This window comes from Desmodus rotundus, chromosome 8 (genome assembly GCF_022682495.2).
Source record: "Desmodus rotundus isolate HL8 chromosome 8, HLdesRot8A.1, whole genome shotgun sequence".
Classification (NCBI taxonomy): domain Eukaryota; kingdom Metazoa; phylum Chordata; class Mammalia; order Chiroptera; family Phyllostomidae; genus Desmodus; species Desmodus rotundus.
This window is the reverse complement of record NC_071394.1, coordinates 27,678,875-27,699,503: the sequence shown is the minus strand read 5'-3', so window position 1 is coordinate 27,699,503 and position 20,629 is coordinate 27,678,875. Positions and strand designations below refer to the sequence as shown.

Below are 20,629 nucleotides of genomic sequence, written 5' to 3'. Positions count from 1 at the left end.
TTTCTTAATTGCCTAAGATTATAAAAAATTAACTTAAAAAGTAAACTCATGACTCAAGGAACATCTTTTAAATATTTTTCTTCACTTTGTTTCAGTTTCACTTGAAATTTCTGTCATGTCTCTCCCATGCCATTCTTCTTTTTATCGAATAGTTACACAATATAAGGCAGTGTGCTGGGTACTGCAGCTACAGAAATAAAAGTCATGTTTGAGGATATCGGTCCCTCTAGATCTATTTAGTTTATTTGAAAATAATAAGGAATATAGTTACGCCATTCTCCGTAAGTGCTGCATCAGATGTATATACAGGACTATGTGAAAACAAAAAAGAGGAAGAGTTCTCACAAGCAGCTGAGGGTTTTAAAAGGAGAATGGAGTGGTGAAAGTGGACACACTAGTATTGTTCCTGATCTTAAGGGAAATGTTATTCATTTTTGCCCATTGAGTATGATGTTGGCAGTGGATTTGTCATATATGGCCTTTCTTATGTTGAGATATGCTCACTCTATTCCTACTTTGCTGAGTGTTTTTATCATAAATGGATGCTGGGTTTTTATCAAATGCTTTTTCTACATCTGTTGATCTGATCATGTGATTTTTGTCTTTCATTTTGTTTATGTGATATATTACATATGTTGATTTGTGAATATTGGGCCATACTTGCATCCCTGGAATAAATCCTGCTTGATCATGGTGTATGATCTGTTCATTGTATTGCTGGATCTGCTTTGCTAATATTTCGTTGAGGATTTTAGCATCTATGTTCATCAGAGATATTGGGCTGTAACTGTCTTCTTTGTTGTATCTTTACCTGCTTATGGGGCTAGGATAACACTGGCCCCCTAAAAAGAGTAAGGGAGTTTTTCCTCTTTTTGAATTTTTTGGAATAGTTTGAGAAGGATAGGTGTTAGTTCTTCTTTGTATGTTTGGTAAAATTTGCCTGTGAACCATTTGATCCAGGGCTTTTGTGTGCCAGGAGTTTTTTGATTACTGCTTCAATTTTGCTAGTTGTTATTGGTCTTTTCAGGTTTTCTTCTTCTTCCTGATTCACTTTTAAAACATTGTATGTTTCTAGAAATTTATCCATTCTAACATAGTACTGGAAGTCCTAGCCACAGTGATCAGACAAGAAGAAATAAGAGGCATCCAAATTGGAAAGGAGGAAGTAAAACTGTCATTCGCAGGCAACATGATAGTATACATAGGAAAGCCTTTTAGGCTCCACCAAAAAACTACTCGACCTAATAAGTGAATTTGTCAAAGTAGTGGGATACAAAGTCAGTATTCAGAAATTGATGGCATTTTTGTACAAGAACAATGAACTATTAGGAAGAGAAATTAAGAAAAAAGTCCCATTTACTATAGCAACAACAACAACAACAACAACAAAGTACCTAGGAATAAATTTAACCAAGGAGGTAAAAGACCAGTACTCAGGAAACTATAGAACACTAAATAGAGAAATTGAGGAAGATACAAATAAATGGGAGCATATACCATGTTCATGGATTAGAAGAATTAACATCATTAAAATGTCCATACTACCAAAAGCAATCTTTAGATTCACACGCAATTCCTATTAAAATACCTGTGGCATATTTCACAGATCTAAAACAAATATTCTAAAAATTTATGTGGAACCAAAAAAGACTCCAAACAGCCTCAGCAATCCTGAGAAAAAAGAACAAAGTTGGTGGGAATCATAGTACCTCACTGTATTACACTATACCACAAGGCCACCATAACCAAAACAGTCTGGTACTGCCATAAGAACAGACACATAGGTCAATGGAACAGAATAAACCCATTCTTTATGGTCAATTACCATTTGACAAAGGGGGCACGAGCTTACAATGGGGTAAAGACAGTCTCTTCAATAAATGGTGTTGGGAGAACTGGACTGGTACATACAAAAAAATGAAACTAGACCACCAACTTACACCACACACCAGAATAAACTCAAAATGGATGAAAGACTTAAATATAAGTTATGATACCATAAAAGTGCTAGCAGAAAACATAGGCAGTAAAATTTCAGATATCGCACACAGCAATATTTTTGCCAATATATCTCTTTCAGCAAGGGGAATAAAGGAAAAAATAAACAAGTGGGGCTACATCAAGTTAAAAACCTTCTGCATAGCTAAAGAAACCATCATCAAAATGAAAAGGGAACTGATTGTATGGGAGAACATATTTGCCATTGAAACCTGGGACAAAGGCTTAATTCCAAAATATATAAAGAACTCATACAACTCAACACCAGGAAGACAAAACAACCCAGTTAAAAAATGAGCAAAGGACCTGAATAGACACATCTCCAAGGAGGACATACATATGGTCCATAGACATATGAAAAGATGTTCAACATCACTAGCCATCAGAGAGATGCAAATTAAAGTCACAGTGAGATATACCACCTCACATCTGCCTATCATTAAAAAATCAACAAACAAGTACTGGCGAGGATGTGGAGAAAGGGGAACCCTAGTGCACTGTGGGTGGGAGTGCAGACTCTTGCAGCTACTACTGTGGAAAGTAGTATGGAGTTTCCTCAAAAAAATTAAAAATGGAACTGCCTTTTGACCCAGTGATTCCACTACTGGGAATATACCCTAACCTAAGAACCCCAAAACACCAGTTCAAAAGAATTTATGCACCCCTAGGTTCATAGCAGCATTGTTTACAACAGCCAAGATTTGGAAACAGCCTAAGTGCCCATCAGTAGATGACTGGATCAAAAATGGTGGTACATTTACACAATGGAATCCTATGCAGTAGGAAAAGAGAAGGAATTCCTGCCTTTTTTGACAACATGAATGGAACCGGAAACTATTATGCTAAGTGAAATAAGTCAGTCGATGAAAGACATACATCATATGATCTCACTTATGATAGGAACCTAATGAACAAAATAAACTAATAAGCATAATAGAACCAGAGACATGGAATCATGGAATAGACTGACAGCTATAAGAGGGGACATGGGAGGTGGGGACTGACTGAAGGAAGGTGAAGGGATTAGTCAAAGAACATGTACAATAGACCCATGGACATGGATAATGGTGTGGGGATTGACTCTGGAAGTGAGGGGTGCACTGGGTGGAGGGGGTGAAGGGGGAAAATGGGACAACTGTAATAGCATAAACAATAAAACATTAAACAGGAAAAAAATAAAAATAAAAGGAGGAGAATTAACAGTTCAGCTAAAGATCGTAGGGGTGAGCCAGAAAGGAAAGGTTTTAGGCTGAACTGTGTGAGCAGAGGCAAAGAAGATACTGTTTCCAGACTACAGCGAGGTGTTCTTATAGAGACTGGTAGAAACTGGAAACCAACTAATAAAATATTTTATTTGTATTGCTAAAGTTTTAAAACTGTCCTGAAGGGTTAAAAGGAAGTATAGGAAACTGATGTAAATAGATTTGGATTTTAGAAAGTTTACTATAGTGGAATGGGTGATAGAGAAATAAGAGTAATGGCAGGAACCATTTGAAAAAAAATTTAGTTGTAAATTATTTTTATTCTTATAGAGATATAATTGACCTATAACATACCAGTTTCAGCTGTATAATATAATGATTTGATATTTGTGTGTATTGTGAAATGATCATCACAATAATTCAGTTAATATCTATCACCAATATAGTTACACATCTTTTTCCTTTTCATAAGAACTGTTAACATTTACTCTGTTAGTGGCTTTCAAATATACAGCACAGTACTATTAACTGTAGTCTTCATTGTACATCACATCTTATGACTTATTCATTTTATAGCTAGAAGTTTATACCTTTTGATTCTATCTACCTATTTTGCTCTCACTAGTCTCCCCCCACCCACCAAACTCTGATAACCCCAAAACAAACTCTGGTTTTTTGGGGGTGTATGTGTCTTGTTTTATTTAAATTCCACATTCTCCCTGTCTGACTTATTTTATTTAGGATAAAGCCTCAAGGTCCATCCATGTTGTTGCAGATGGCAGGATTTCCTTCTTTTATGGCTGAATAATATTCCATTGTATTATAAATTCTTCACTGGTTATTTTATAAATGATACAGTTATTACCAGTATACCATAGCTGTTCCTGAAGGTCAAGTAGTGCTCTAGCAGCTTAAGTAAATTAGATTTTTATTTGAGTGATATACCAAGCACCTTCAAAGATTTTTTAATTTTATTTTATAACTTTTTAAATGAAATATAAATACATATTTTTTTCTAAGTTCAAAAATAAAAGTTTTATTCCTGTTCTGTTTGTTTGCTTAGTTTGTTTTTCAGATTCAGTTGATGATAGTTGTACATTTGTTTTGCATTTTAATGCCCATAGTTTTAATCTTCTTTTTTTTTACATAGTTCCCTTTTATATAATGGAGATACCAGGTGGAGGGGGAGAAATTGGGACAAGTGTAATAGCAAAATCAATAAAATATATTTTAAAAATTAACAGTTTTATTTTTGCTCTGGCCGGTACAGATCAGTGGATTGAGTGCCAGCCTGCGAACCAAAGGATTACTGGTTCAATTCCTGGTCAGGACACATGCCGGGGTTGTGGACGAGGTCCCTGGTAGAGGGCGTGTGAGAGGCAACCATACACTGCTGTTTCTCTCCTTTTCTTTCTCCTTCCCTTCCCCTCTCTCTAAAAATAAGTAAAATCTTTTAAAAAATAGTAGTTTTATTTAAAAGATAAACTAACAAATACCCATAATCTTATTCATCCAGAGTTAGAAATATTGGGGTAAATAACTTCATAGCTAAATCTTTGCATTTTTCTTTAATTATCCACTTCTATATTTTTAGAAGTATAATTAGTAGCTCCAGGCATGCATTTTAATATATTTAAGGCCCTTGTTATACTGACAGTTTGTTTCTAGAAGTTTATATAGTTTATATACATTTTTATCAGCATTTGATATTATTACTAATTTACTACAGTTCAGCATATCTCAAAAATATACTTTTAAAAATGCCTTTAATCTACTATTTTAGTTTTAGATTTTCTTTAAAATGGATAATCCAGAGAATAGTACAGTTGAATCCTATGGCCTTATCACCCAGCTTCAATATTTATTAACTCATGAATAATCACCTTTACTTAAAAATCTATAAGATGAAAAATGACAATATTCAGTGGTGTTGAAAAGATAGAAAATGGAGGAACTTGTATACCCCTGGTATGAGTGAAAATTGATAAATTTGGTAATATCTAATAAAATTGAAAATGAATATACCCTATGATGCCAAAATCCCACTTTTTGATACAGCTGTGCTCTTACAGTCTCATTCATGTGAGCTGAAGCAGTCATGTATAGCTCTGTTGCTGCAGGAATATAAAATTGAAGCCCACCTAAATGACAGTGTCTAATGAAGTGCATAATTAAAGCATGGCATATTCATATGATGTAATACTTCATATTTAAAATCATGCAATAGGTTAATATGGATGTCTCAAAATTTTGTTTAATTCAGAAAATCAGTTTCCCAAGGATATATGTAGTTTCTGAAGGATATATGCAGTATCTATGTATGTTTTTCCAAAACCACCCTTTAAATAAGTAAATGGTGTATAAGCAATTAATTTGAAGGATTGTATCAATATCATGATATTGATTGAGTCTGGGAGAAATGGGTAATTGTTTTGTAATTGGGATTTTAGCTTTATGTGTAATAGTGGGTCTCTTTTTTTTAAAAAAAGCAAATACAACAAAATATTAATAACTGGTAATTATTGATTATATCAGGGGTATGGATAATTGTTTTATTCTTTATAATTTCTGGTGTTTTTACAGTAATTAAATTAATAATAAAGAAGGGAAATTTTATAAAAAGAGTGACTAAAGCTTTAGTTAGTTTGGGATCATGGGATATTGATGGGGCAAGAATAGGACAAGTGTGGAGCTAGGGTACAGCTGAAATTTGGAGGAATATTTAGTACCAGAAGGTAGAAGAATGTAAGCAGGACAAGGTAGGTTACTAGAAATAATTACTCCCTATTTTGATATTTTTGATGGGGAGCCATACTTCCAGGAAAGTGGAGGGAATCGCCCATCTTACTTTGTTCTTTACCCAGTATCTCTTCAGCCTGACATGTAGCACCTATGTTAGCCATCATTCAGCAAGTGTTTATGGAAGGTCTGCTGAACACCATGTCAGCTGTGTGGAGTGTAGCTGTGCAGAAGTCATAGAGGAGCCTTGCACTCTTGGTAGAAAGGGTTTTTGTTTGGCCTTTTCCTATATTTTTACCAATGTGAACCCAGAGTTTCAGCCAGTGAAAGATTGTTTGTTTGTTTGTTGTTGGATATTGCCAGTACCATGGCTTTCATTAATCTCATCTTTCACCTTTTATGCTTGAATTCAGTATCACGCTATGCAGCACATAATTTTTCTCTAATTATTATATATTGATTTTGATCTCAAATTTGGTTGTAACAGTGCTTGGTTGTACTCCAGGTTTATAAATAATGGCCAAGAAAGTCAAGGGATTATGGAATTAATAAATGTTAGAGCATAAAGGGGTTTTCCAGTAGGCTTCTCCACCCCCCTACTTTATAGATGAAGTCTAAATGAATCAAACTTATATTATACTGAGCGTTTCTCATCTGGGTCTTACATACTATTTCCTACTTAGATTTGTATAAACATCACCATGTTGACTAAATGCTTAATATGAAAGCAGGTACTCTACATTGTGATGTTTTCTACAATGTATTTGATATTTTCATATTCTCATTATTAGCTTTATTGTGCTTTTACTCAGACTAAGTAACAACTTGTAAAATAGTTTGCCTTTTCCCCTCTAGCCCATAACTTTGTAGATTATATTACATCATTATATAACGTACCTATGTTGTCATTGAAATACTTAATTCACAATCTACATCATACTCAGTACTATGGTTGGGTCTGCAGAAGTATGGTTGTTGTGGTGTTGGGGGTAACCTCAGACCCCACTGCAGCCTGACTGACCCCTTCAGATTCACCCTTGATGCAGCTGTCCCGCAGCTATCATCTCTTATTTCCCGCGCTGCAGTTTCCTTCTCAGTTTGTGGCTAAAACCCAGCATTTGGGGATTGTTTTCCACCCCATTCAACATTGATCTTTGATCCTGCAACAAACTTAAAAATACCTTTGCATTTTGGGTTTTTTTTGGCCAAAAATCTGACAGGATTGTATTGGGCGTCATCAGTGGTAACATCAGACTTTATTTCAGTGAATAAAGATGAAACAGCTGCTTTATTGTTCAGCTCAGCACTCATGCATTCAATATAGGATCATAATGTTTTCCAGCTTTCTCTAACTGTAGATATTTTTCTGTGCTTTCTAAATATGCCGTAGATATCACTTTGTCAGACAAAATAGACTTTCAGCAATTCTCAAAAAATATCGGACCTCCCATATTAACATATGCATAATCACTTTATGGAAGTGTGACTCTTAAAATATCATTTTATAAGAGTAACTTTTAATTTTCTACTAACATTAATTTTCTTTTTTTCTTTTTTTGTTTTTATTTATATTTACTGAATTTATTGAGTTGACCTAACAATTTTAAAGTTAATTTTAGTTTTGATTTGCTCTTACTATGTTAGCTTTATACTTCTTTCTAAAATTTATGATTATTTTTAAGTTCTCTTCATTTTCACACAGAATTGTAGTTTACAATTTAAAGTGTCTTTCTGTTCTAGTGTGTACGTGTGTGTGTTTGAGTGAGAGAGAGAGAGAGAGAGAGAGAAACAAGAGGGAGGGTGAGAGATGGATTGTTGGATTGACTAAATGATATAATAAACTGATGAATAAAATAGAAAGAGGCATACATACATGGAACAGGCTGATAGCTGACAGAGGGGAGGATGGAGGGAGGGTTCTGGGTGAAAGAAGGTGAAGGAATTAGCTAAATAACATATATGCATTACCCATGGACATGGACACCAGTGTGGTGGTGGCCAGAGTGAAGGGGGAGCAATGGCTGGGGACAGGGGCTGGTGGGCAAAAAGGGGGAAATGGAGGCATCTATAGTAGTGTAAACAATAAAAATAAACTTAAAATAATAATAATAAAACCTAAACTTGTAAAGGACTTTCCTCAGTGATACTGTGTTAGAACTTCACTCATTATGAATTAGTAAATAATGCAGTTTTTATTTGACTTTCTCCAGCAGCCTGTGATAGCTGTCCCTCTTGTTATGCCAATTAGCAGAAGGAAAGAAGACGAGACATCTGTTGGAAGTGCGCCCTTGGCAAAGCAACAGTCTTATCAGGCCTCTGAATATGCCAGCAGTCCTATAAAAACAAAAACAATAACAGGTATGTGTCAAGAACTCTAAAGGTTCTGTGCTTTTACCCAACCTCCAAACTAACAAATTATCAAATTATCTGGGCCACAGTTTCATGAATGCTGACCAAAGACATGAGATTCCTGAAATGGAGACAAAGGACTTTATCATTAACAGCATGAGCAGTAACCAAAGTGTTGGCATTTTCTCAAGTCTCTGCCCTAAGCCTAATTTCCACAGTGTATTACGAAGTGGGGCCAAGTAATACCTATAAGTGGTTTACATTACGGGAGAGGAACCCTCAATTGAGGGAACCTAATGGATAGAAAGCCCTCCTCCTCTCTAGAAGGAGGCATTATATGTACCTTGGAAGACTATAAGTAAACTTGCTCATTGCTCAGAAGGAGGATAATATTTCTGTCTTCTGAGGTCTGGGTATGTTGTACAGATATCTTGGAAAACACAAGGGGGAACAAAGGCACTCACTGCCCTACTTTTAAGACATGCAAAAACATAAGACATCCCTGTAGAATTGACTTCCAGTAGTATGATATTTCTTAAAGTGAATTCTTGCAAATGTCAGTACATTTCACTCTTCTTTCCTCCCCCTTCTCTCACTTGCTCTGCTAGAATGTCCGTGCAAATAGTCTTCCATAAAGCATTTAAAATTTTGTCTATTGTGTACTGAAAAAGAGTACTATGTGATTTCATTTTAGTTGATGTTTTTCTTCTTAATTTTTAATGTTGTGATGATGGGCCACCTACTTTAAAGTGATTTTGCATTTTTCCTTAGATATTCAGCTTTATTTTATATAACTCATATTGCCAATCATATTGAAAAAAGTTTTATATTTTCAGTAAATCAAAACCCACTTACTGACCATCTATAACAGGCAAGGCTCTGTTGTAAGTGATACTGAGGATAGAAATATTAATAAGACATGATGCTTGCCCTTAATGAAATTAAAATATGATTGTATACATAAGGATGTTCAAACTAACATTTGTGGTTTAGAGGAAAACTTAGTATTATTTTCTTCACATTTAACAACAACAACTATGCTAATATACATTTTTGTGGAGTTTTATACGTAGCTATTGTTCTGTGCTCTATTGCTTTCCTAAAATAGGATGCTGTGTTTATTTTATAGAATTATTAGATATTTTGCCTGTCAGTACCCACAGGCTTTTACTCTGTTGAGATTTCCATTATCAGTTGGTAAAAATGCCTGTGCTTAGTTTTTGTAGTATAGGAAGATTATCTGTAACTTGTATTGAGTTTTTAGCATAAAATTAGATATTTTTTTCCTTTAGTTACCATGCTACATTTTAGACTTTAAATCTCCTTAACTGGTGATTTACATAAAGGCTTATAAATATCACCTCTAAATAAAATCATAAATATTACCTCTAAATAAAATAAATGTCCACTAAGTATCCATTGATAAAAATAAGTTTAATCTTACATGCATATTAACCATATATTCTGGCCTCCTGCTTTTATTACTTAGTCCTGTTCTTTAAATCACACTTCACTGACTTAAAGTAATTGTTAAGGATGGGTGAAGATGACAGAAAATGCCACTTACATAAAATCACATGACATAGAACTATATAGAAAATATCACAGATTTAAGAAAAATATGGATTTGTTATGCATGGAGAGGTTTTATATCTAAATTCACATCCCATATCAGTTACATACCAATTCACAAATGATATCAGTTAGTATCTGAGATTTATTTTGCTTTCTTATACTTTATTTTTATAAGAAATTAATACTAATATTGAGAAAAGTAATAAAAGCCCAACACATAGCTATCTATCATTAATTAGTACTTTATAGAATGTGCAGATATATGTAAACACATTGTTCTTTATTTGAAATTACAACGTGAACTGTGGTACCTTGCTTTTGAGTTGTGGTGTTTGCTTTTCCTGTCTTTAGCGTCTCTTGAACATAGGTTAGATACCCAATAGGTATTCTCCTTATAGGTGAGGATATCAGTATTTCACCAAATAGAGCTTCTTACAGGCTAGCATGACAATGAGCAGTTATCAAATTGACGCCTGTGCTTGCCGTGTGTTGGCACTGGGGGCATTTACAGGAGGTAAAAGCCTGGGTGTAATGTTCTTCACGGCTTCCGTGTCTTCCCCCTTGCATGCCCACCAATTTTACTTTTCTGGTAACCTTGGCTGTGGTGCTCTCTCTTTTCTTGAGAATGCTCTATAGCAACCATTTCTTTAATTAGGATTAAGTTTCAAAAATTTTTGGGTTTTTTTTATATCAGAGTATACAGTTCCTGTTTGGTTTTAGATTAAATATGTTTTGTAAGTCCTTTGAATTCTTACCTACTTCTAAATGTAGTTATCATTTTTTAAATTATTATTTACATTGCATCATGGACTGTAATGTTTTCATAGGTAAGGTATCCATAGCCTTTTATACACCTTTTTCATTGTTTTTGTTTTACTTTTTGCATATTGGCCTTTTTAAGCATACAGTTCCGTAGTGTTAAGTATATCCACATTGTTGTCGCATATACATTTTAATTTTTTAACTGAAATTTAGAGTGGAGAAATGTTAGTATCAATTTTTGCCTGAATTCTCATTAAACCTAAGCTCCCATGTTGGTCTTAAGTTCGTCCCCAACAATTTCATAATATTTTCGGCACATGATGACCAAGGCCAGCTGATAACGCACTGGGCTTGATTTTGGCATGTTAATTATTCAACATGAAGCAGCCATCTTCCTCTTCCAGTGTCAGTTAGCCGGTGTGAAGTAGCTGGCTGCAGCGGGAACGCGTGATTAATGGCTGTAAATGTGCTGACAGCAGAACAGCACTATTGTAGTGATACAGGCATGTAGGGCAGGCTACGCCAGAATGGAGTCGTGTTTCACATGAAGATAATATATTATTACAAAATTCTAAATAATCTTCTAGAGAATCTGTATACCCTTCAAAACATGGAAACCCTCAAAGATACGACATCTGTTTACCCTCTGTTTTGGAAACCTTATGAACATTAATTTGGGGCTCTTGACAAAGATGTCTGTAGTGGAGATGAAAAAGCAGGATACTCCATACATGATAGCTTTAAAAAATGTTATCCATCACCATCAAGTCGAAAGCTGTTAAGTACACAGTTAAAATAATAGAAGTCCTTTTCATTTGACTCCTCAAATATTACTAAAATAATGACAATGTGATAATTAATTATGTAAATTTTAAGAGCTAATACCTCAAATTCAAAGTATGGAACTTTAGTTTCTGACCATGATGGAGTAAGAAGGACTAGATTTCTATTCCTGCTGTAAGTAACATACTGGTCAGAATCTACAGGAGAGAAAAGTTTGTAGCCATTGGACAACTGGCAATACAGGGCCGTGATCCCTCATAGGAGGGAAACAAATGAAGTAAGGCCTAGGGTGGCCTGGCTTTCTGGCTGAAGGCACATTCCAGACGATAGAGTGGGGTGGAATATATCAAACTGAGCTCAGCTGCCTTGCTGAAATGAAGTTTTGGGAAGCAGAGGGAAAGAATTATAAGGAGGCAGAGATAACTGGAAATTAGGGGACAAAATACCAGAGAGAGAGAGAGAGAGCTCTTAAGCAAAAGAGTTCCAGAAAGCAACAATGGAGTTCTTCTTGAGTATTTACTAAAGGGTAAGACATGTTGGGCATAGGATAACCAAGGAGCTGGGATCTGAATGATTCTCAGACTTTACACAGGGTTGGAAGTCATTCAGGTTCCTACTGTCCACAGTATACACTTCTTATTAATCATTCAAATCTTCGTAGAGAACCCAGAGAGGCATGCCTCAGTAGTTAGTGTAGCTAAACTTTCCATAGTGTAAAGGCTACCCTAGACCCACCTTTAACAAGCTTAAAAAGGGAACTAAAACTGTGAGTATGTTAACTACTGGCAAAATGAAGCCCAGTGCTGTTAAGAGGAATACAACAAGATACAGACGTGTAACAACTTAAAAATCAGTTTCATCCACTCAGTACAATATGCAGATGATATATTATAGAGTTGCACACCTGAAACCTATAAAATTTCATTAACCAATGTCATTGCAATAAATTCAATTTAAAAAAACTGATTAACAACAACAACAAACCAAAACCCAAAACAAAAAACTACTGATGCAAAGAAGCGAGAAACTTTGACCAGGAGAAAAAATAACCAACAGAAATAAATTGAGAAATGACATAGATGATGGAATCAGCAAGTGTATTAAATGCTTGTACATTCATGCAGGTATTAAAATTGTATTCAGGTATTTAAGAAAAGATGAATACATTCTAGAGAGAAATGGAAGATATAAAAAAGAACCAAGCCCAACTCTAGAGATGAAAAATCTGAAATGAGAAACTCCCTGGATAGGATTAGGAGTAGGGTAGACATTGAAGAAGAAGAAATCAATAAATTTGAAGACCTAGCAATGAAATAAAGAAAGAAAAATCTACAGAGTTTTAGTGAACTGTAGGACAGTGATTAATTAGGATAGTCAGGGAAGGTCTCACTGAAAGTTCATAGTACCAGCCACTTGAAGCAAGTAAGGGAACAAGCCATGTGGATATCTGTGGAAAGTCACATGGGGATGAATTTATCTATCCATCCATCCATCCATCTGTATCGGAAGTTATCTGATATAACACTTTCACTTTATAATTAAGGCGATTGAGTCATAAAGAGGTCAAGAAAATTATGCGTGGTTAAATAATACTTTGTGAGACTTTCAGTGAAAGTTCCAGATTATAGTAGTCATTCTGTAATTATCAGTTACCTTTTCTCATTCCTTAATAGCATAACCAGCCCTAAAGATAGGGTCCATGCAAATTCAGTCATCTACTATTTTCCTTCTAATACTTAATATATGAGCAGCCAACTTCAGTGTGTCTTCTCCTCCTCCTCCTCTACCCCATCCTTTTTTTTTTTTTGTCAAGGAATTGTTTTAAATTTTAAGCCCGGTTCCATAGAACTAATGTAGTGAAGAATTTTGCATTAGAGCTACATACCAATATGAGTATGCTGGGAAATTGCTAACCATGTGATGAGCAGGAGAGGCTCCGCCTCTCTTTGCTTCCATATCACTTTGATGCTGCAGCTAAGTTTTTCAATAAGACTCAAAAGTGAAACACTACTATTGGCATTTTTTTGTTTCTTGTTATATCCTTAAATATATCTCAGAGTCATTGATGTTTCTGATAAAAAATTTATGTTTCAGATGCTTAAATTTTTGGTCAGTCATGTGGAAATTCTATCTAATTTAGCTCTCAAAGAGAAGTATGAAAAATCCCGAAATTTTAAAAACCACTTTGTTTACATTGCAGATAGTGAAGGTTTCAGACTACGTTTTTCTTTCTTTCTTTTTTTTTTTTTTTTTTAAGAATCTTTCTTTTGATAATGAACTTAAGTGATCAGGTAGAATATTTCTAATTGCATTTTTCTGGACCTCATTTTGAAATGTAGTATTTTAAAACTAAGCAAGAGTTCATAATGTAGCTATAATATTTAAGATTGAGTTAAATTTGGCTGAATATATCAGAATACCCTCAGTAACAGTGGTTTAAACAAGATTGAATTTTATTTGCCTCTCATTTGAAAGCTTGGGTAGGTGCTCCAAGGTGTTAGAGGTCTCCAGTATCAGGTACTTTCATATTCCACTGGGGTGGCCTCAATCCCCAGACCTGCCTTGTTATTTACAATGGATGCTTCAGTGGTTTATCATATATGCATTTCAGTGAACAAAAGAGTGAAGAAGGGGATCTTGAACTCCCTGTCTCTCTAAAAACTGTACAGAAGGGGCATACTCCACTTTTACATAGTCTTAGCCAGGTGTTAGTGACACAGTTATATTTAGCTGCATAGAGGTCTCAGGAATGTCGTTTGTGTTTTTTAAGGCTCTATGCTTGGCGGAAATATGTGGATTCTTAAAAAGAAAGGGAGAGTGGATATTAGAGGTGATTTGGCAGTCTCTGCACAGTAACTTAAAATGGAATGTCACAAGTAGAGTTTTAGAAGAAAGTTTGAAAATAAATATTTTCCTGTTAGTGGTTATATCAGAAGACAAAGCTGGTAAAAGTGTTTTCATGTCTGAGTTGTGACTTAGACTGTAAACAATGAGAGGTATAGGTCTGGGAGTAATCAGCATACGGATCATAGTAAAAGCCACAGACCCTATGTGACCTTGTAGGGAAACCAAACACAGCAAGATGGAATGAAAACCTCTTTCTGAGCAACTTGCTCATTAAAGGGTAAGGAGAAGAGCCAACGGAAGAAATTGAGAAGCATCATTCTGAGAAGTAGACAACAAAGGTATGAGTGTGTGTGTGTGTGTGTGTGTGTGTGTGAGACATAATTGAAAAGAGTGTCAAGGCGATGATGGTAGGTAACTTTAAGAGTTGTAAGAACAGTGAGGCCTAAAAAATTCAACTACATGGTATATTATAAGAGTTGTAAGAACAGTGAGGCTTAAAAAATTCAAGTGACCAAAGTCATTTGGCCAGAGGAGCTTTAGTTGTCAGGGAGTGAATTAGAATTGAGCTGAAAGAGACAGCCTATGTAATACCACTCTTTCAGGAAATCTGGCTATACAGACTCTTGGGTATGCCTATAGCTAGAGAAAGGTGAAGAGGAGAGAAGGAAAAATTGGAGATGCAGTAAAGTTGGTGGTAACTTACAGAATAAGATTACAGGTGAAGAGGAACATAAATAGATGTAGGTTTTAACCTATAGGACAATTGCCTTTTCCTCTCAGAGATAAGAAGATAAGAATATGGATCATTATATGTCAGTTTAGTTAATTTTCTCATTGCAAACAAATATATGTGCAGGATAAGTATTGTTTTCCTTGCATTGTTTCAGAGAATGTGAGAAATTAGAAAATGTGTAATTTTTGATCCTTGTTGCTCAGAGATAGGGAATATATTCCTTCTAAAAAAATAAGACATGACATTATACTATGCCTTTAATTTTTTTTAAAAAAAATTTTATTGTTATTCTATTACAGTTGTCCCAATTTTCCCCCTTTGCCCTCCTCTGTGGTTTTTTTGAAAATCAGTTTAATATGTTAACTTTAATATGTTAACATATGTTTCACTTAATGCGAAATTTCTTCAAGTCTTTAAAAAAATCATCCTATCCACAGGAAGTAGCATACTTGTAGCGTGGTTTCAATTTTTACTAGTAATAGTTGCTCCTGAATGCACTGACATATCAATATTTTGGATATCTAATTTTTAAGAATTATAAGTAAAATTGGGTCACAGCAACATAGTCATTCATCTAAAAGAGTTAAGCCATTCTTAATTTGATTATGCATCCATGTTGAGTAAGTATATTCTTAATGTGAAATTAGTATTAATATACAAGAAATTTATTTTTGTGAATTTTTGTATATTAGAAGTTGTTCACTTTAATCATATAGTTTAGCATAAAGTTTCATTCCTGTGTGATTAGATATTTAATTTCATTGGAAAATATTAAACCATGAGTGCAGACACCAGTGTATAATATGCAGTTGATTTTATTCTTCCAGGAATAAAAAATGGTTTAAATAATATATTCTTCTTTGAATAGAAAAGTTTTAAAATGAAAAGAAGTATATCCAATGAAATACATCTAAAATAAACAACTTGCAAATATCATTCAGAAAGTAATCAGAGTAGTTAATGAAGATACAGATTTATTAAATTGGCTTTTTCTCTTTTGCCCTGGCCGGGTGGTTCAAGTGGTTGGAACGTTGACCCGTACACCAAAAGGTTGCAGGTTGGATTCCTGGTCAGGGCACATCCTTAGGTTTCAGGTTTGATCCTGGTCAGGGTATGTACAAGTGGCGATCGATTGATGTTTCTCTCTTTCTCCCTCTCTCCATTCCTCTCTTTCTCAAACCAATGAACATATCCTAGGGTGAGGATTTTTTTAAAAAACTGTTTTTTTCCCCTTTTGTAGTTTTTAAGAAAAATTATTTTTATTCCTAACCCTAAAATTTATTGAAAAGTACAAGCACCCTCTAGAGCTTAAAATGATACTTAATAGTCGAATTATAAGTTGTTTTTATACTATTCTGGGCAATCAGCATAATTTATATTCAGACAACAATTCTAAGCTTAGTTTCCTAAAGGATTTCAACAGATGCCAGATGATTGTGTGATATATTGGCCTTATTCTAGGTGATTGTAGCCATAGACTAAAGTTTCTTAATACTTAGATTTCTGTTCATGTTCCATGAAACATTCCTTGATTATGAATGATAAGTTTTATACACATATCAGATAATCGTGCTACTCACTCGGCACTACCACATACCTGCACTTCTTTCTTACTAGCGTTCCATATGAGGGCACCTCAAGTAAATCCTCAGCTCACAAAAAAATATAATTTGTACTGTTTTAGGGTCTCCCAGTGTGTTCCGCAGAATGTCTTACATTTAGTGTGTGTTCATTAATTTTAAGAATGTGTTCAGTTTGTTAAACAAACCAGGTTCATCGACTTTTAATATTATTTATTTATTTTTATTGTTGTTCAAGTACAGTTGTCTGCATTTCCCCCCACCGCTCCCCCGACTTTTAATTTTAAGTGTACTACAATTTGTATAATATGAACATGATGTCTTTCCTTCATGGAACCTTAAATCTCGAGTAATTATTTCATACTTAATATTGGATAATGGGGGGAAGAAGAGGGAGGGTTTTCAGGAACATCTATAAAGGACACATGGACATAACCAAAGGAGGGTAGGATCAAGGGTGGGAAGTGGGATGGCTGGGTTGAGGGGAGTGGTAGGGGGGAAAATGTAGACAACTGTACTTGAAAACAATAAAAAAAAGTTAAAAATATTTAAAAATTATTTTCTATTTTCTTGGCTCATTTTTTATTTGTCTAGGACTGTAAAGCAGATTTATTTACGTGTGGTTTATTTTACTCCGTTCAAGTTTTACTCTAATTTTTTACTTTGAAAGTAGAATATAGACCCCTGAATTTTGTCAAAGGAGATGGCTTTAGAAGATAAATTACTTAATGTTGAGAAATTTTAAATTCTGTGTGCTCTTGGAGTTATTTTACTTTGATTATTGTTACCACTACCTCACTCCTTCCCCTTTTACATGTCCTAGCCCAAGCTTGGATCAAAATAAAACAAAGGAGATGAAACAAACAAAACCCCTGTTTTGGTTTCCTGGAACACAGCGGAGGCAGGTTTACATTATGTTAAAAGCATTACTACATAGTTAGAATGAATTAAAACAATTACAGAGAACACAAATTATTTGAAAATAGTTCATTATTAGAGTAGTAATTTCAGACTTTTTTCTTAGTGAATTCCTACCAGTAAAAATTTTTCAACAATATATTATAAAGCATACCAGATAATTTTAATTGAATTTAAATTTTATGATTCTGATACAGTAATATTATGTTAAATACCTAAAATTAAGTATAATACTTTGTTGTGGTAACTTTTAAAGGTTTAGTTTTCATTCAGTTTATTTTAGTTGTTGCTTTTTAGTGCCTAACATGATTGAATAGGCACTTGGACGATTTACATTGACGCCAGAGGGAAACGGGCATCAGTGATGCGGTCAGGGCCTTTCTTTTTCAGTCCCGTCCATTTTGCAAGGTGTTTGTTGACATTAGGCTGGTAAATTTCCATTTTTCTTGTATAAATAAAATATTCTTCCAAATTAATTGGAAGGTGTTGCCTTTTTCTTTTAAATACTTTTGTGGCATCTTTAATGCATATGTGCTTCTTACAGTAACGTTTTTTTTTTTTTAAATTATTTATTTATTTGAAGGGGAAGGCAGGGGAGAGAGAGAGGAAGAAAGAGAAAAGGAAGAAAGGAAAAAAAAAAGAGAAACATCAATTCGTTGTTCCACTTATTGATGTATTCATTGGTTGATTCTTGTACGTGCCCTGACTGGGGATCGAATTTGCAACCCTGACATATTGAAACAACATTCTAACCAACTGAGCTATCGATCCAGAGCTGCAGGAATCTTTTAAGACTATTTATCCAAATTGTGAAGATTAGTTTAATTAAAAATGGATAATAAAATTTGTAAATCTCATTAAATATGTATATTTGAATAATTTGTAATAAGCCACTATTAAGTGGTGACAAAGGAAAGAATGAAGAGCCCTCACCGTTTTCTTGTTACTGAATGTCTACTTTCCCTTCGGTATACTGAGCATAGTGTTATCTGTGGCCTTATGACGTGGGGACTCAGTGTCATTCTACTTTACTAAAGTTTAAGTGTCTTTCCCATTTTTAGATAAAATTAAATATGAATAGATATTTTCATATTTTCTCCCAACAGCTCAATCTGTGTACCGTGCCACATGTCTGGAGGACACTCCCGTAATGAGTGTTATTATTTGGAAGTTTTAGGGTTACCTAGAGAAAGTCTCTCATGTAGGCCCCAGGTTGGAGGGTCCCAAGATGCTAAGTTAAACTGAGAAAAGTATTGGCTAATGTAGGTCAAGACATGTTCTGGGGCCAGAGAAAGGATTAGAGGAGTGAAAAAATCAATAGCATCTCCACATATGCAGACCTAGGCAGGATTCATCTGGATAACGATCACTGACTATGGTAATGAAAGGAGTGAGAGCCTGGTAAGCTAAGTGGTCATGAGGTGCAGTGGTTCTGGAGGAGGTGATAAGTCTGGGAAACAGGGAGGCAAGCCCGATGGTCTGCTTGAGCATTTTAAAGCCTCTGCAGGCTGTGTATTGAACAGGGTGTGTGGGTACAACTACTAACATATTGCCCAGTTTTCCCCCTGAATTAATAGGTGATTCTTTTACTAGGGAAGACAAATTTATTTTTTAATTATTTATTTTTTCACTGAATTTATTGGAATGGCATTGGTTAGGTTTTAGGTATACAATTCTATAACACATCATCTGTATATTGTATTGTTGTTCACCACCCAGCATCAAGTCTTCTTCCATCACCATTTAGTCCCCACTTACCTTCTAAATTAGAAAGGACTCTCTTAGTACAAGAGACAGGAACTATATTCAAATGATTTAAAGTAAAAAAAAAAAAAAGTCAGGAATATGTATTGATTCCCATAGCGGAAGTGGTAAAAAAAGGCAAACATAGATCTTTTGTTTGGAATGACCTAGAACCGGACTCCACATCATCAGGGTTCCATCTTTTCATGATGGCTTAATTTTCTCATACTGAACATAGGTTTCTTGACTCGGCAATGTATATAGCTATGGCAGTTCAGGACTCACATGTGTAACTCTCTGTGATCAGTGAGAAACAGACCGGATCCAGTACCTGTGGAAAACACACACACCTGAGGAGTATTTTGTCTGACCTACCTTGGTTCATGTGCATACCTCTTGGACAATCACCAGGGCCAGGGAAGTTAGGTACTACCATCGGCCCAGTGGCAGCCCAGGTTGGGGCCTGCATCCGCCTCTGTGTTCAGGGGTATGAGCTGTCACACCAGAAAACGTAGGGATAGCAGAAACACGGCTCCTGGGGTAATTTCTGAGAGTCAGTCATCTCTGCCAGTGTATGCCTACTAATTATTCATTGAAAAATTAATCACAGGTTTAAAATACATTTTGATTGTATAATATTGCAACACTTAGACTAAGTCACATTCACACATTTTGGTTTTGGTAGGAAGAAGGTGAATGGGTTATGAAGGTGTTGTAAAAAGAACTGGGGGAAGGGAGGGACTCTGGAGTTGAGACTTGGTATTTGTAAGATGGGTTGCAGACTTTATCACAGGTGTTTGTTTCTTTATTAACCTATAGTTTGTTCAGGTGGGGGAAAGGAATCGGGAGATGTTTTTGTTGTGTACAATTTTGAACAATACAGTTTTGCTTAATACAGTTTATGAATTTTGTAACTTATTGTGAATATTGTTTCCTAGAGATTCATTAATTTGAGTTAACATAGGACTTAAACTGTCAGTTAATTTGAAAATTGTTTGAGAGCACATTGTGATGATAATACATACATTGAAAGATTTTTGAATATACAGTTCTTCTAGTTCTTTTAGTTTTTACACGAACTGGCAAGAATTCAGCAAAAATTCAACCAAATTATTTTGTATGCAGTCTCCCCCGCCTCCCCTTTGTAGCAGTCAGAACAAGATTATAGTTTCCAGATGAAATTCTGAATGTCACATAGTGATGACATATATTTTCCTGGTTGGCTCAGCATGAGATGCAATTTCGCATGCCATGTCACGCTGACTTGCAGAATCCAAAAGCCATTATTTCCCAAGGGGCTTTCAGGAGTGATACTATCGACTGTAGTTTGTGTTTTGATGAAAAGCCTCAAGCACTATTGCAGTTTCTATGGCAAGTTGCTTAAAGCTTTATATATTATC

The 20,629-nt window shown here is 35.0% G+C and overlaps 1 protein-coding gene across 4 annotated transcripts in view; it reads left to right on the top strand.

The window, feature by feature from the left end:
- VPS13B (vacuolar protein sorting 13 homolog B) overlaps positions 1-20,629 on the top strand; it is a 669,566-nt gene that overhangs the window by 241,378 nt on the left and 407,559 nt on the right. For 3 of the 4 annotated variants that reach the window (XM_024572260.3, XM_045181664.2, XM_071222225.1), the window contains one exon: positions 8,150-8,297. In XM_024572260.3, coding sequence (XP_024428028.2) covers positions 8,150-8,297 — 148 coding nt within the window. The remainder of the gene's footprint in view (positions 1-8,149; positions 8,298-20,629) is intronic. The other variant, XM_024572257.3, reaches the window with a different exon arrangement.